Source organism: Larimichthys crocea, chromosome VI (assembly GCF_000972845.2).
Source record: "Larimichthys crocea isolate SSNF chromosome VI, L_crocea_2.0, whole genome shotgun sequence".
In the NCBI taxonomy this organism is placed as follows: Eukaryota; Metazoa; Chordata; class Actinopteri; family Sciaenidae; genus Larimichthys; species Larimichthys crocea.
The window spans coordinates 7,990,271-8,006,595 of NC_040016.1; the positions used below are offsets into that span (position 1 = coordinate 7,990,271).

General features: G+C 39.6%; 1 protein-coding gene across 1 annotated transcript in view; it reads right to left on the minus strand.

The window, feature by feature from the left end:
• The window catches only part of LOC104922745 (plexin-A2), a 77,685-nt gene that overhangs the window by 28,796 nt on the left and 32,564 nt on the right, over positions 1–16,325 (minus strand). The window contains exons 5-11 of the mRNA XM_027279225.1: positions 10,114–10,214; positions 7,063–7,186; positions 5,802–5,955; positions 5,200–5,296; positions 2,564–2,678; positions 1,888–2,088; positions 1,072–1,168 (exon numbers count right to left, since the gene is read on the minus strand). Coding sequence (XP_027135026.1) covers positions 1,072–1,168; positions 1,888–2,088; positions 2,564–2,678; positions 5,200–5,296; positions 5,802–5,955; positions 7,063–7,186; positions 10,114–10,214 — 889 coding nt within the window. The remainder of the gene's footprint in view (positions 1–1,071; positions 1,169–1,887; positions 2,089–2,563; positions 2,679–5,199; positions 5,297–5,801; positions 5,956–7,062; positions 7,187–10,113; positions 10,215–16,325) is intronic.

Below are 16,325 nucleotides of genomic sequence, written 5' to 3' on the forward strand. Positions count from 1 at the left end.
GCATCATTTCATTGACCATTTATGAGGCTGTGCTATCATGACGCTATCTTACCTCCAATTACTAAATTACCCCCAATTTCCATTTAATTCCCATATATTTCCATAATTTTAATTAATTATAATTATATAATAATTTTAACCTCCATACATTTTCATAATTCCCATGGCAAGTTTCCAATTTGAAATATTTCCAAAATTCCCCTTTTGGAATATTCCCAAATTTCACAGCTTAACTTCCTCATTTGGAATATTTGCAAAAGGTTTATGGAAAATTACCAGAAATATACCGTACCTTTGCAACCATTAGTTACAATGTGGAGTAATTTCAGTAGTGAAGTGTTTGAAGTTATCGAAAGCGTGCCAAACATCAAATACTCTGTAAAGACTCAACCAAATTTGGACCAGCAGGGAGTGCTGTTACAATTCAATCAACTGTTTAAATTGAATCACCCAATCAGGACACATTTTTAAACAGTAGGTCTTCACAGTCAACTCCAAAAATAACTATAAGCATGGACAGTCAGCTGGGGATCTCAATGAGAAAATGTGTTTATAAAATTCAGTTCATAAGAAGCATGTTTGTTTGAATTTCTTCTTCTAAGTACGGAGGAAAAAATAAGCCTAAATAATCCAATAAACCTTTCTTTGAAGTCTGTCTCTCCCATCCTCTCTCCTGTAAGAAGCCTTTATTTATGCCCATATAAAGTAACTTACCTAATGTAATGACAAGGCCTGTTAAAATTCATGGACATCATGTGTATTCGTGGCTACAGGGATGCACTGTATTTAATGTACAACCCACAACAACAACTGACAGGCACCTTTTTTTGCATGATGATGGAGAGGAAGCCAAGAGCAGCTGTGAGAGCCAAACTGAGCAATATTAAGATTCACCCTTCATCCCTCCGGGCACACAAGTGATTAGGTGCTTTTTGATAACACTCCCTGCTATTGTGAACTTTCTCTCAAGGCCTTTTAGAAGCCTTGAAGTGATCTCTATGACCCATCTATCCCCTGTGGATTGAGTGCTTTACACTTCTCTGGCCTGGCAGTGATGGATGGCAGAAGCACCTTTAATCTTCTCGGGATTGTCGATGATGAAATTGCCGTTCCATACGATAGAGAGGTCCACTGCCAGGTCACTGATCTTCACACCCTCGTACATGTACTGAAAATCAGAAACAGAGAGTGAGGGAGTTTGCGGTAAGTGGATCCAGAGTAAGAGTAAGAGAAAGTGAAAGAGAGACAGAAGATAGAGATTCAGAGAAAGACACAGAGTGGGAGGAAAATGAGAGGATGAAAGGGCAACAGAGAGACAACGCTTTTAACCATCTGTCATTTCTGCCATGCTTGTCTGCTCCTCTCCTCTTTGACATGTAGGGACGCAAACCCTGGCTGGGGTGGCCGATCATCCACATCTGAAGAAAATGGCCTTTTCATTCATTGTCACAGAGTAAGTAAGGTATGCTTTGCATTGAAATTTTGCCCATGTGATTTGCATCATGCAGCAAACACCCCCAAAAATCTCCTGTATTCAGCCCAAACCTGTCACTGTCTGTTGGGAACGTCACATTTATGCTCTGTGAATACCTAGATGTTAGTCTGACAATATCCATCTTACACAACAACATCAAGGTCATATTGAAGTCATGGTTTCCATCCTTTTCTGCTTTCCTTCCCATCCTTCGCTCCCTGTCACTCTCCTCCTTTCTCTCACACTTCCCCTCATCACTCTTACTTTCCCTTTCCTCTACCTTTTCCTCAGTATGCTGAGCACCTCAGGCGGTATTCACTCATGCACCCTATGTACCTTGCCTACACAGCATCCAAGCTGTGTGCCTCATTTGACAGCTGTGAGACTCCCACTGGGAGTGTTTGAGGTCATACCGAGCTGTTCTGGCACTGCACGCTGGTGCTGTTGAAGCGCAGTGCCGTGACACGGTGGCTGACACCCTGCACGTGCACCACGCACTCATATCCCCGCTGGCCCGACTGTGGCTGGGGAAGGTTTCGGGCCCTCAGGGTGATGGGTCGGACCTCGCCGGCTGGGATGAGAATTTCCCCAGAGTGGAGGAGCTGAGGGCAGTCCTGTGAAAACAAACATACATCATCATAGCACTCATAGTTAGAAAACTGTCTTGTCTATGTGCTTGTAATCTATATTAATACATATGAATGTGTTATATACAGTAAACATGAAGGAATTATGTAGCACTGAGATTAATGGGGCAGTAAATCAAATTATCTTCGCAGCATTTTGAAAGCCTCTTAATGCCCCAATCAGTAATTTTTACCCAGCCTCGCGGCATGGCTGTAGGGATGGCGGTGACAGTTTGTGGCAGCTTATGGATGGATAGCCATGACATTCATACAGACATTTAAGAGAGAGGAGCTGCATGGATTCATAGAGCTAACATGGATGTCGACGGTTAGTCTGGTGGTAGTGGAGCTTTATCTTTTAGGTGAAAGTGTCACACAGGAGCAGATAAACTGTGCAATTGAAAAGCTACATTTTAATCAGCTAATGAAACCGTAACTCACACTTAATGTGAGCGCACAATACCTCTGACGCGTTGACTCTGCCTTCCTGGAAAGAACAGCTGCTGGGGTCATGAGTGCACAGGTTGCGGTATTTACACCAGTGGCAGCGAAACGTGCTGTTTACACAGGACAGACACCTGCAGGACAAAATGAACATGTTACAACATACTGCAACATTTTAGTAAGACCTCCTGTAAACTGAGTTGCTCTGCATTGACAGAAAAAAAGCCGAATCCCTCTTTATTCCCTACAGATCGTCTATATCTTGCTCTCTTGGGTGAAGAGGATTGAAAAATGGGAGACTGATCTTGTCAGTGTGTTTCATTGGAAGATCAGAAGTCTCCACTTTCCATGTTGTACATGACAACAAATGACTTCAAGTGACGTCTTGACAGGAGTGTTGCTATTCAAGTGTCTTTGTCACTCGAGACACATGCAGTTGTAATAGTATATCTGACAAGAACACTGTATGTCCATGCTGTGCATATATTGATAGTGTATACTAAGCACCCTGAGCTTTCCATTTTATAATTCATTGATTTATTTATCTGCTTCTCTGTTCAGATTTTATTCAGTAATGAAAACATTTCTGGAATCAAAGCCACAATTTGCACATCTCTGGCTTGAATTAGTCAACTGCAGCCAACGATCAGTTGTGGATTAAAGTTGTTCTAAAATAACCCTCTTAGACTGGATTTAATCACATTTTCATTCCACAAACACAGACACGATTGTGATACAACTTTGGGTTTAGAAGTGAGAGGTAAAGAGGTGGGGGAAAACATAAATGGGTGATGCACAGCTGTCGATATAGCAAACAGAGCAATTGGAGAGCTGGAAATTGAACATGTCCTATTTTCCTGTTGGGGGTATGTGGACTTTGCTGCATATAATAGAGGTGTACCACTGTGCAGAAAACAGATCCATACACCATCACCAAGTCTGCTCTGCTGAATTTGGTCATGCAATAAGACGAAACCATGAGGAAACTATAAAACCAAGAGCAGCACTCCAATATTGCAGCTCATAGCAAGCTACAAATGCCAATAAATGTAGTGCAGCACCATTACATTTTGATATTAATTAGCTGCCCAGGGCCAGTATGGACATGAAATAGTGTGCTTGTGTGTATGTGTCTGTGTGTGTGAGAAAGATATTTGGGGGGTTGGGTATTAATAGAACCAGACTGGCAGGGAGCTGCAAACACTGGATAATTAATTATGGAGGGTGATGTGATGCTGAGGTGATGGTGGTAGTGGGGGAGGTGGAGGAAGAGGTGCTGGGTTAGGAGTGTGTTTGGTCTGAAATATTAATCACTGGAGTTCACAGGGTTACGCAGCAGCTAATGGAGGCCGTATTGGTGTGGGGTGGATGTGATGTGCCTCCGACTGTTTCTCTCTAATGGCTTAATGTGGTTGTATCGGGGCATTCATGTCACAGTCAAAGAGCATTTTTGAATAGGTGGCATGTGTATCCACTCTGGGCTAATTTCCTGGGTTTAGCTGTGAACACATCATCAATCAAATGTCCCCTCCTAGAGTGAACTTATTGTATATCCCTGAATCCATCTTTTGTGTGCTCGGGGTTCAGTATAATTCACTGCACTGTTAAAGGTTAGTGAAGTGTGCATGTACAGCTGTCAGTTCAAAACCCAGTAACACTTGAAAAGAGAAAGGAAATATTACTTTCTGTCTCTCAACTGTACCACTTTACCTCTCACAGGAAGTGGACAAAAATGTAAAAATGTCACTCTTTGAAGTAAGTAATTCAACACTGAATGATGTGGCATTTCTGGAGCTAAAAAAAACTCATCAAGTTTCTGATTTGCAGACTTCATTTAAAGCTGACAAATGCTGCTAATTGGCATTCATCCTAATAAGATCCACCTTTGTAGCAGCGCTCGTAATTGTTATTCAGATAGAAACACTCCTGTCATAGTTTAATGTTAACAGTAAATACAGTTGACATAAGCATAATGGCTCAAAATCAAGCCTCCGTGCCCAGTCAGGAAGTTTTTATTGGCAGCGTAAAACAGATGAGCATTTAAATAAAGTCCTCTTCTTTAATTTACATTGTTTGATCTACCCTCAAGGCACTAGAGAAAGGTTAGAAATCTAAAATGTTTTATGTTTCATATCTTACAACAACACAGTTCACTGCTGGGACCTCTCTGGACATAAAGGGGTGTGTGAGTCTAATGATTATCTATTTAGGAGTCCTAGGGGACTGTTGGCCTACAGCGAGGCATACTCAGCTGCACCAGTAACGCTGCTCGGTTATGAACAATGCAAGTGCAGTTTCCAGGTGTGAATGTGTGTAACAAATTTGAGTGTACCTAAAAAAAAAAAAAAAGAGCATTGAAAATATAATTGAAATCAGTAGTGATTTGTTTTTAGAGCTATAAGAAATAAGCCCACAAACTGCCACTTTAAGCAGTTGAAACAAACAGGCCATAGCAAATGCATCATGTTGATTTAAATGAAACCTGACAGATAAATTGAACTCAGAGGTTATCTAACAGCCTGATCTTAAGTAGAGTTGTGAGCATCAGGACATCATTGGCCTAAATTAAGTTGTGCTTTTCTATCTATTCAACAAATCAAAGGTGGCGGTGGGGAGGCGGGCGGTCGGGGACGGGGCGTTAGCTGCTGGACTCACGTTTTATGTGTGCTGCAGTTGTAGAACTTCACCTCCGTGCTGGCAACCATTTGACCGGTCTCCTTTGAGTTTAGACGAAGCTCCACGCCGGCCCAGTCTGAGAGAGAGAGAGAGAGAGAGAGAGAGGGAGGGATAGATAGAATAGTGTGAAAAAGAGATGAGAGAGAGGGAGAGTGAGAGAGAGAGACAGAAAAGACGGGTGAGAGAAGGAAAACAGTGAGTGAAAAGAGGAGGTCAAAACGAGAACGAATAAATGTTAATACTTTTATCACACTTCTGTAAAGAGCCACCTGGTGTCTGCGTCTCTACAAGGGCACACTGCTGTTGTCGTGAGAAAACCTTCCGTCAGAAACTTCAATTGAAGGATTGCTGTATATGCTTTGAGAAAATTGTACTGCTCCTTGGTACTTAAACTCTTTGGATAAACAAAAAACTCAAGGTGGTCAATTTGAAAAGAGGGCTTTTGCGTCTGGAATATTGATAATTTAGCTGTTTGGTTTTTTTTCACCTGACATTGGCATCAGTCTTAATCTTTATATTTAGGCTATATATATATATATATAACTTCTTTGTTTGTTTTGACACATGATATTGGAGCTCACCTTGTCCTTCTGGTATCTGAGGGACCTCCTTCCCAGCCGGAGACAGACACATAACCCTGTTCCCGTTGACGTGCCCCTCGATTTGAGCCTGCTGGCCAAATGAACAGGTGATCCCAGCAGAAAGGTCTGGAACATTATTCACCTCCAGCAGAAGCTAGACAAAAATAAATAAATAAATAGGAGAAGGGAAGATTTAATGAACCGAACTTGAGGCTGGCCTTGTGCATTGGTACATGTACCATTTTGAATATCATGACAGTAAGTTATAATACGTTACTCTACATGAGCTCCACATTTTAGGAAGTATGCTTCTAGTTTTTCTGGCCAACACAGTCTTCTTATACTCTTCTGTCTATTAAATATGAAGCTGGAGCCATAGCTAGCAGAGCTGCTTAGCGTAGCACTCTCTTTTTCAAAACTGGGAACAGGGAGAACAGCTATCCTAGCTCTGTCCAAAGGAAACAAAATCTGCCTATCAGCGCCACTTAAGCTCACTAATTAACATGTTAAATCTTGTTGGTATAATCTGTACAAAAGCCGGCCTGTAAAAACAACAAAATTGACCCAAGAAATTTGCTGCTCTTGGCCAATAAGTAGTCCAGGACATAACCTCCCTGTAAAACCATAATTTGTTGTTTTTGTACATAGTAAATAAATGATATACAGTTTTAATTAGTGAGATTAGGGGTGCTGGTAGACAGGGTTTGTTACATTTGGACCGGCTAGCTGCTTCTCCTATTTCCAGTCTCTGTGCACAAGCTGGCTACATATTTACCAGGCAGACACAAAAGTCGATTTAATCCTCTCGTCAAACTCTCTGCAAGAAAGCATTGCCCAAAATGTCAAACTATTCCCTTAAAATAATCTTTAGCTCCTACTGTACTTTCCTCCTCTGTGCTCTTGGCTACTGTACAACAGATGAATTAAGCTTTTAGGAAATGTAATCACCTCTTGGCAGATGCTGATCATCAAGCATTAGAGATGCAGACAGAGTAGCTCACTTTCTTACAAAAACAACTCCCACCTAATTTTTTCACATTAGTCTCCAATCCCTCAGTATACGTGTTTGAACCAAAATAAATAAAGTAGATGCCATACAGGGAGAATCATCCTTCATCTCTCACAAAACTAATCTTCCCTACCAGGCTTATACTTACTGTACATGCGGATGTACAAGGCTACTCTAAGCGATTGCTCATAAACGTGAGCATTGTGAGTGGAGTGACAGAGCAGTGATTGGTGGAATGATAAGCATACTCACGGGGACACTATGTGCTGATACAGCAATGCTGTCCGGGTGAGCGATAACCTTCACACAGCGGTTAATGTCAGTGGCGAAACGGAAACTCTCCTCGGCCCTTTGACACCAATCCTTCCTCGAGCACCTGTGGAGAAAGAGAGAGTAATTATTTTAAAAATGTATAACATAATGCAGCAACTTTAATGATGAATTATGGCCAACAAACTCGCATGGCATTATATGGTAGCGTTGGTCCGTCATTGCACCACCTTGGTCGAGACTGAAATATCATTCATCATGCTTGGTGATACTACGCCATTTCATTTAGTGCTTCCAAGACACACAGAGGTTTTGAGTGAAATGTCTGAACAACTATTGAATGGATTGACATAAAATTCTTTGTTTATAGTCTATAGGATATTTTTTAAAATCATTTTGGTGATCACCTGCCTTTAAAATTTGACCAAAACATTGTTTTTTATGCCTAACTAAAAAAAAAAATAATAATAATAAAATGAATAGCATTCAGAAATCAGAAACAGATTTATTGCCAAGTAGATTTTCATATACAAGGCATTTGTCTTGGTGTTTTTGGTGCAACAACAAAAAAATATAAGGAACATAAAAATCAAGTGATAGAAGATATAAATATATGTACACCCTTTTTAAAATGAAAAGAGCAGTACACTTTTGTACAGAAATGTGCTAAGTATTCACCGTGTAGTGCAAAGTGCAAAGGTTTGCAGTAAGCAGAATATTTAAATATCCAAGCTATTTCTTTAAGATGTACTAATCCAAAGCTGCTAATTAAAAGGTTATTAAAAGGTGTGCCTTATTGTAATGCATAAAGTCAGTAGAATGTTAATGTAACATGTTTACGGCGGAGTGTTAAAGACAGTTTTAGAGGGGACAGTGGTAGAAAGAAACTGTTCTTTTGGAGACTGTTAGCAACACAAAGCATTGATGTGCCTGAGTATAGCCTCACAGAGCTGCTGATTATTAGGTAATCTAGATTTGCTTAGATTTGTAGGTAAACAGAATGCAATATATATATATATATATATATATAATATTATATATATATATATATATATGTGTGTGTGTGTGTATATATGTGTATATAGATATATCAATTTATCAATTTAAAGTGTTTCTAATGTAATTTAATGCATTTTTCAAACTTAATAAAATACAGGATTGTGCATGTTTATATTGTTTTTTAGCTGGTCATCTCCTTCACGTGGCTTTCAGTCAGATGCTTGGCCAGAAATTTCCATTTACAGCTTCTGCAGAGCATATTACACTGCAGTGCAACAGAAGAATAAGCTTTTGGATCCCAACAGGCAATTATAAGTAAGATGTGAAAGGGTTGGCACTATAGTGTGACCTCAGAATAATCTCAATAGGAGTGAAATGCTAAGTAAAATACATTTAAAGTTATGAACAGGGATAGAAAGGATTTTAAAAAGTTTTAGCAATTTGTCCAGTTTTAGAAATGGAGATTTGTTTTAGAGATGTGGCTGTGCTGATACTTATTTCTTTGTAGGAGGTCTTCTAAGAGTTGGGTCTCTGCAGGCTCTGATAGTAACAGACAGGCTGTGTTTAAACACTGATTTAAAAAAGAACAAGAGTTTCTGAGCTGTAAAGTTAAATTGTAAGGGTGAACTCGGAGTCTATTTCGGCTGTAGACCATCATCTCTTTCTTTTAAATGTGTAATGCGCACAGCGAGAGGAGATAGTGCTTAATACACTCTGAGATGCAGTTGAGGGGGTGGCATCTCCTGAGAGAGCTCAAAGAGCACTGAGGCCTCCGCTGTAATTACAACACAATATAAAGGCGGAATGGAAACACGGTGACAGCTGTTGCTGGCTCGGCTCCTTGAGGCGGACCAGAGCCACAGGAGTATAGACAGTCACCTCCTGACCGCTCATCAGCTGAAGTGCTTCCGAAAAAAGACGAGGCCTTTCATCTCCTATTTCTTTTATTCACCGTGTTTTGTCTGATGGAGCCATTTGTTCTCTTTTCCTTCAGGCTTTGTACATGTTCAGCTATTCAGCCAGCCCCGCCAACACACACACTCTGTGAGTGCTTTAGTGCACCGTGCCAGGGGTGGGATCCTAAAAGAGGTCTCCATAAGAGTCATTCAGAGGCTAGAAAAAGACCCCAATCTGGATTTAATAGAGAGAAAAAATAAAGTAGCCTCATTCTGCAGCATGAGGGATCATGATTCACTTTGGGTTACTTGAGGGAACAGCAGCCTATCTGTTCACTGATAAGTGTAAGGCATTAATTTAAATAAACTGCATAATGGGACTTGCAGACAAAGTCAGCACTCAGGAAAAAAAAGGGAAAACAACTGTTTAATGAGCTAATTTAGATTAAAGCGAGGCATTATTTTTTCCTCTCACTTCACTGGCGATTTGATAACACCGAGAGCTGCAGTTTAAATAATGCTGATCACCATCAACGCATTGCTAGCTGAAACGCAGACGTCATATGATGAGGCGGGGGTAAATCCCTGGCTGAGGTCAGCCTAGAACACAGCACAGCACAGCAGCTGGTTCAGAAACACAGGGTTTTAATCTCATGAATCCCCTTTGCGCCATATCAAGGTATTATGCAAGCTAACCCGCGGGTCAGATAATTAAGATGGAGGAGATAAGCTTGCTCCGTCAGGTCCAAAATGTTCCCCGGGTATGTAAAGGTGCAGTTTTCACACCAGCCGTGACTCACAGGCTAATCCTTCCCTCCTCCATTAACTCCAGCCGTCCTCCAGCCTGACAGACAATAAAATGTGGTGGGCATGCCGTTTTTGCTGTCCTAAATAGTGCTATTTAAGAGGGATCACACTGTCCAACAACCACTTCCTGGTTTAATGTTTCTCACCAGCTGTTGATAATAATGAACTCCAGGATACACAGTAAGTCGGTTAAACTGCACAAATCATATGACCGCATGCTTAGTCGTATTTATAGCATTCTACGAGCTGTTTGGGAAACAATAATATTGTGGGTTTAATTCCCTCTGCGGTCGTGTGTGTGTATGTGAGAAAATAGAGGAAACTGACTCACATGTTATGCAGGACACACCAGCCACAGTGAGGGTCACCAGAGCTCAGGCACTCAGCACATGTACCGTACTGTTCACACGCCTCCACGGGGACCTGAGCAACCTAAAGCAGAGAAATGGAAGTTGGGGTTAAAATGTGGATACAAAAGATACGCAGATGAATTATTAAAAAGCAGACAGTGCAAAAAGGTTTTCAAAAGGAGAATAAAAAGTGCACTGTTCTCTGTTTGCATATAGTATCAGCAACATTTTGATGTTTAGAAACCTACTGATATGATTTCAGTGGCAGCCACGCACGAGAAAGTGAAGCCCAATTTGGCCTTTTTGATGTGTACATTGCTTTATATCTTTTTTATTTTGATAATTTCTTGACATTTTTGTCTTTACAGTGGAGATAGTAAGAAATAAAGCAAGTTTAAAGTGGGGGTATGACATGATGCAACAGGTCTCAACAGCCCAAGAACTGAACCCAGGAACAATATGGCAGTGTTGAAAGAGTCCCAAACCAACAGGACACTCATACTCTCACATATGACTATGCAAACATTCGATTAATGGATCTAATTCCTGGTTTGCATTTTAAGTAGGAATTTTGCGACTGCCTTAATTAACCTGGTAGCTAGTTGTACAATGGTGCTTTAATTAGGCACCGTCCTGACACATTTGAGCTGTTTACTATTCCCAGATTGAGGAGCTCATTTTATAATTATAAATAAAGTGAGACTGATTTTGTTTCTAAAGCAAAGGACCAGCATTAGAATTTAGTGGCATCTAGTGTAGTTGTATTAGTTCGGTGTAGTTCCAGATTTTCTCAGCTTACCGTCACCTACCTACCATGCAGGATAAACTACTGTACAGTGGCCATGAAACATGTGAAAAGCGTGGAAACCCCTATTTATAACCAGTGTTTTATTTGTCTGTTCTGGGCTACTGTAGTAGAGGACCTGTGATGACTATAGATATAAAATACTAATTCTAAGATAACACAAACATCCATCCACCCATTTTCTGTAACCACTTATCCTCATTAGCATTGCAGGGGACTGGAACCTACCCCACCTGACTTCCTAACCCAACTGCCTACCTGACTGACAAGTCGCCAGCTCATCATAGGGCACATAGAAACAACTATCCACAACTGTATTATTAAATCAGTATTCTTATTTGCGGGTGATTATACACTGAAACATTCTGTCTCTCAATTTCTGCCATATTCTGTAAAAAGAGCCCTCTAAATCTGACACACTGGACCTTTAAACACTTTTTATCACTGGAGAAAAGGCTTGCCGCACACAAGAAAACCGTCTGGGCCAACGCGTAACTTCTTAATTGGCAACTATTTTGATAATCAATTAATAATTTCAGTACATTTTCAAGCAAAAATGTCAAGTGAGTGACGTGTTATTCTCTTTTATATATTTCCATTCAGTCTTATCTTAATATCTTTGGACTGCGATCCAGATAAGATGTGACGTGAAGATGACACCAAGGGAAGTTTTCTTCACAATATAGTAGATTTTTTTTTTAGAAAATTACAGCTGATTAGTTGATATTCCAAATAGTTGCTGTCCTGCTTGGGATTTATTTAAACATTTTCTGCTAGTAGAAGAGTAAGCAAAGAATTTCATGTATGCTTAATCAGACTCGCACACATTATCAAGTAGGGAAACAGAATTATACTCACATTAAACACACCAAATTTGCAATAAATACAGTTATATCCTGAAAAATATATCTAATATACACATAATTCAGAAGACCAACTATGGAGGTCACAGTATATACACATATAATGTACATGATATACAATTTTATCCCAAAAAATACTATATATGTACATAAACCAAACAAAACTATAAAGTATTTTGACCTGCACATGTTCAAATAATACTACTGCGTTTTATACAAATTCTTACTAAAGTTTCCATCTCTTAATGTGATAAAAGTTACAAATGGCTGCCATGGAGTGGAAATAAGGTCAACAATGATGTGCAACCGAAACATTCTGATGAAATAATTTGCAGTTTTGATGAGAAGAGACCAAAGCCCTTTTCATCATGTTGTCTATTTTGCAATATATGGAACCCTCATAACAGCGCACACTGTCGAATATCCCAGAGGAAAACAACCCATTTCTTTTTCTACTTCTGGCTGCTGACACAAATTTTCTACATGCAGCGTTGTGGTTCTGCCCACAGATTTGTTTTTTTCTTCGATGTCAGAAATCTCGTGAAATGACACCGCAACTATCTAAGAAGAATTTTAGCAGAAATATTATCAACATATTCAACGTTTCTACTAAAACATCACGCCTCCTGCTGTAGTTATTACACAGTATAGGTTTTCACTGCTGTTTTTCACACACAGGGGCGCACACAAGCAAAAAGGCAGCTAACCAAACACTCTCTGCCACTTCCATGCATGAATGTCTGGCAAAGCATAAGCTCTCCATTACAGTAGCTTCTGTGAGAGTCACTGCTGTCTCCTGGCCAGCACCATCCCTGCATACAAAACCAGGTTAGAGCTGCAGCTTGAGCCCAGTTATTTTATACTTATTATTCGAAGCCTGGACGTATGATGCAAGCAATTTCTTGATGTAAGCAATCACAAATGAAGAGTGGATTATGGATTAGAGTGTCTCCTGTGCTCTTGATAGCATAAGTGGGTTCTCTCTCAGGTCTGTGTTGGCAAAATGGATTATCTGCTGCTCCCTATAAAATAACTTTCTCTCTCTTTTTTTTCCAGCAGTTCAAAGCCCATTTGGTGCGTTCCATTAGCAAAATGATTTTGTAGCACGGGAGGGGCTAACTCCATATCTGTAGGGGAAATAATCCATGAATTGTTGTGGACTGGAGCTCGTCTAAACTAACAAAGTTGGTCTATGTCTCAGCATGACCTTTACAAGAGGAGAGCTATGGCTCTTCTGCTTTCCGCCGCCCAGCTAAGGATCAAATGTGAAGCTCTCGCTGCACATCAGAGTTGATTTGTTTAGTGGAACTGACCTGAGCGGGGATGCACAGCGTTGAATCCAAATAAGATCCAAAGACATGTCCTTTGTCATCTCATACATATTTATTCTCAACAGCATTTTATTGATGCTCCCTTGCCCTGATTTGTTCTTTGTTTGTTCTCAATGTGTCTAATATTACTATACTATATTACTTTACTTAGAAACTTTTGTGCAGCTTACTCCATATGTCTATGTAAACATTGTAGAAATGTATTTTATTCTTATTTTTATTCAATATTGTTGATTAGAAACTTTTAATGAACACTTTTTTTCACAAGGTCATCTCAGGTTAAGCATCAATAAATGGTCGCTAGTCCAACATTGCTGGAGCAGGCAGACAATGCTGAATGGTGTAGATGCTTTTAGACAGATACATCACAATGTGGCATTAGTGGATGGAAAAACCAATTGTTACAATGAGTACCCACACTGCTGTGCTAGTAAATCTTTATGTGGGATAGATTTTTTTGAATGCTCACAAACTAATCTTTTAATTTTGTTTAGATCACTGTGGATTTAATGTAAAGTATCAAGTGTTGTTGTAGATGCTTGTTTATTTGATGCATAGTGAACTCAAAGATTATTTTTGCAGAAAGATGAAAAACTGAAATGTTTGAGTATTGTATGAATGAGTATTGAGCTCCAGAAACTACTGTAGTGGAACAGTGGCTAGCCTGGGGGTGACGTCAGGACTCTTTTGTCTGCTTTTGATCGTGTCCAGACCAATTGTGGACATCATATAATATATAGTTATTGAAATGTAATGATAGACAGCATTATATCCAGATATTTCATGGTGAACTTAAATTGGCAGATACCATTTTTGGTTCATACTTCATACTGTGGGGATTGTTTTCATTTCACAGTCTAATGCATTTGTGCACTCCTATCATCTTTTTACAGTCGTGGATGACTGAAATAAGCCTTCTTCCTCAGTTTATGTTTAATGTACTGTAGATGCCTCATAAATCATTCATGAGCAGATGCATTATGTTGTATTTCTCATCAAGCTTTTTGTTTGTCTAGTCTTCTCTGAGATAATTTCTTCAGGAGAAACTGATCATTTAAAGTAAGCACAGAATACCAACAAAAACCCTCAATTTTTCCCTGAAAAGCAAAATGTCATTCTGGCTGTGCTTTCTTAAATGTATTGTATCACAGAACTCGGATGATCGTGTACACTTTTACAGCATTGGGAATTACAAAATCTTTATCTTTTCACCACATCTGTTATGCCCTTCACTAATGCTCAAATCATCTCACCAGTCCGCTATCACTTTAACACTTTCATCCGGATTTACTGGAACTTTACGAATGCTGTCAGATGAGCATGCAGGCTTTTAGACCTCTGCACTACTGTCATCTTACTGTATATCCTCGGTCTGTCTCTGGAAAATCCACAGCTTTCGCATGAACGTTGGACTCACATGATGGATGGGGTTATAAGGTCATATCCAGGATTTTGTGCTTTTAGGACTCGGCCGAAATTAAATGAAATTGGGGGGAAAAAATGGATGGAGTTATTCCAAATTTACTTTAACGCTAGATGTCATTGTACAGCCTCAGAAAACTATTTTAATATTTAAAATTGAAACACACTGACATGTCTACGAGATAAAGAAAATGATGATAGTAAGTAATACGGTTAAAAAGTGTAAAATAAACATTTGAGTCCTGAAGCTTATTCAGATGAGGAGCATTCCAAAATGTCTTAATAAGGTGTCCAATGTGATGTATTCTTATGAACGAATCCAGTATCCAAAACCACAAATTGCTAATTATTAGCTTCACTCCAAAGCTAACATATTCACACTTTTGTCAGGTTACATTTCCCCATTACTTTCTCAAAGCCACATGCTGTACAGCAGTGATTCCCTGCCAGGAATATGTGAACTCCACAAGGTACTCCTGGAGTTGCCAAGGACTATGTGTTAGGGTAGCTCAGATAACTTCAAAGGAAAGTTTTGATTTAAAAACAGAATCCAGATATTTCTGTTTAGGATAAAATTAAACACATTTTAGTGAGGCTGAACTTTAGTATATTTTTTGTCACAATAACCCATAAACCAAACTGTTAACACATGTACATCAGTGGTTTAGGGATGTGTAAGAAGGCTCTCGCATAAAGCGTGAGTAGTATTTGCACATTGTCTCTTCAGTGAGTAAGGAACATTTGAAATCAACATTAACCACAGTGCAGATTTTTCTGACCCACTGATGGGTTAAACAACTACGTAATTTTGCATTTTGAGTAGTAGTATCCCTTATTCTTTAGTCCATATACTCATGAAATTTGGACAACTATGTTATGGCTTCAGCATCCTAAGAAGGAAATTCAGCTTGCAGAACACAACTGACTGATGTACATCAATTCAATTCAATCATAACAGAAGTTAACACATGACACTTTCCATAGAACAGGTCTAGACAGTACTCTTTATAATATTATTTACCAAGAATAAACAGTTCCCACCATGAGCAAGCACATTTAGAAGTTGGTTGACCTAATGCAGATTGATATATAAGTAGGTATACTCCATACACCTGCATATACCTTGAACAACACAATCTGCTGGAGTTAAGAGTTCATCAAAACTAGCCAATCAGCGAAGAAGTTGAATGAAATCATTAAAAGTGCTGATAAATGGTTGAAATGTGCATTTTGTTAGAAGTGGATGGATGGGATTTCATGCAATGTTTTTACATTTTACAGAGTGGCACTTTGAGAGATTGCCCTGGAAAAACCCTGCAGCAGTTTCCCCCCCTTTCTATAAGGTTTAAAGCCTTAGCTTCCATTTCTCAGACAGACGAGTGACATTCACTGAGGTTATTGTGTGTTTGGACTGTGAGCGCTTCTATTCCTTGAAATTATCAAACTAAAGGTACACAATGGGAGAAGAAAAAAGATTAACTGCCTTCTTTATATATATCAATAATGGTTCCCAAATGATGTTTTGGTGCGGACTCAGACACGCACAAACACAAAGCACACAGACATACACACACTGATTCCCTCTTTTCTCTCCTCACTCTTCATCATCATGCTAACCCTGCGTGTTTCACTCGGCAGGAGACAGAGAGGCTCATTGTTATTCCACAAGGGTCGGCTGATCTCAGCCAAATCTGTCTGTGCCTCTCTCCTCATTCCACATCATTCCTGTATTGTTTGGCTCCCAGGAATCAGAAAATCTCTCATCTCTGGGA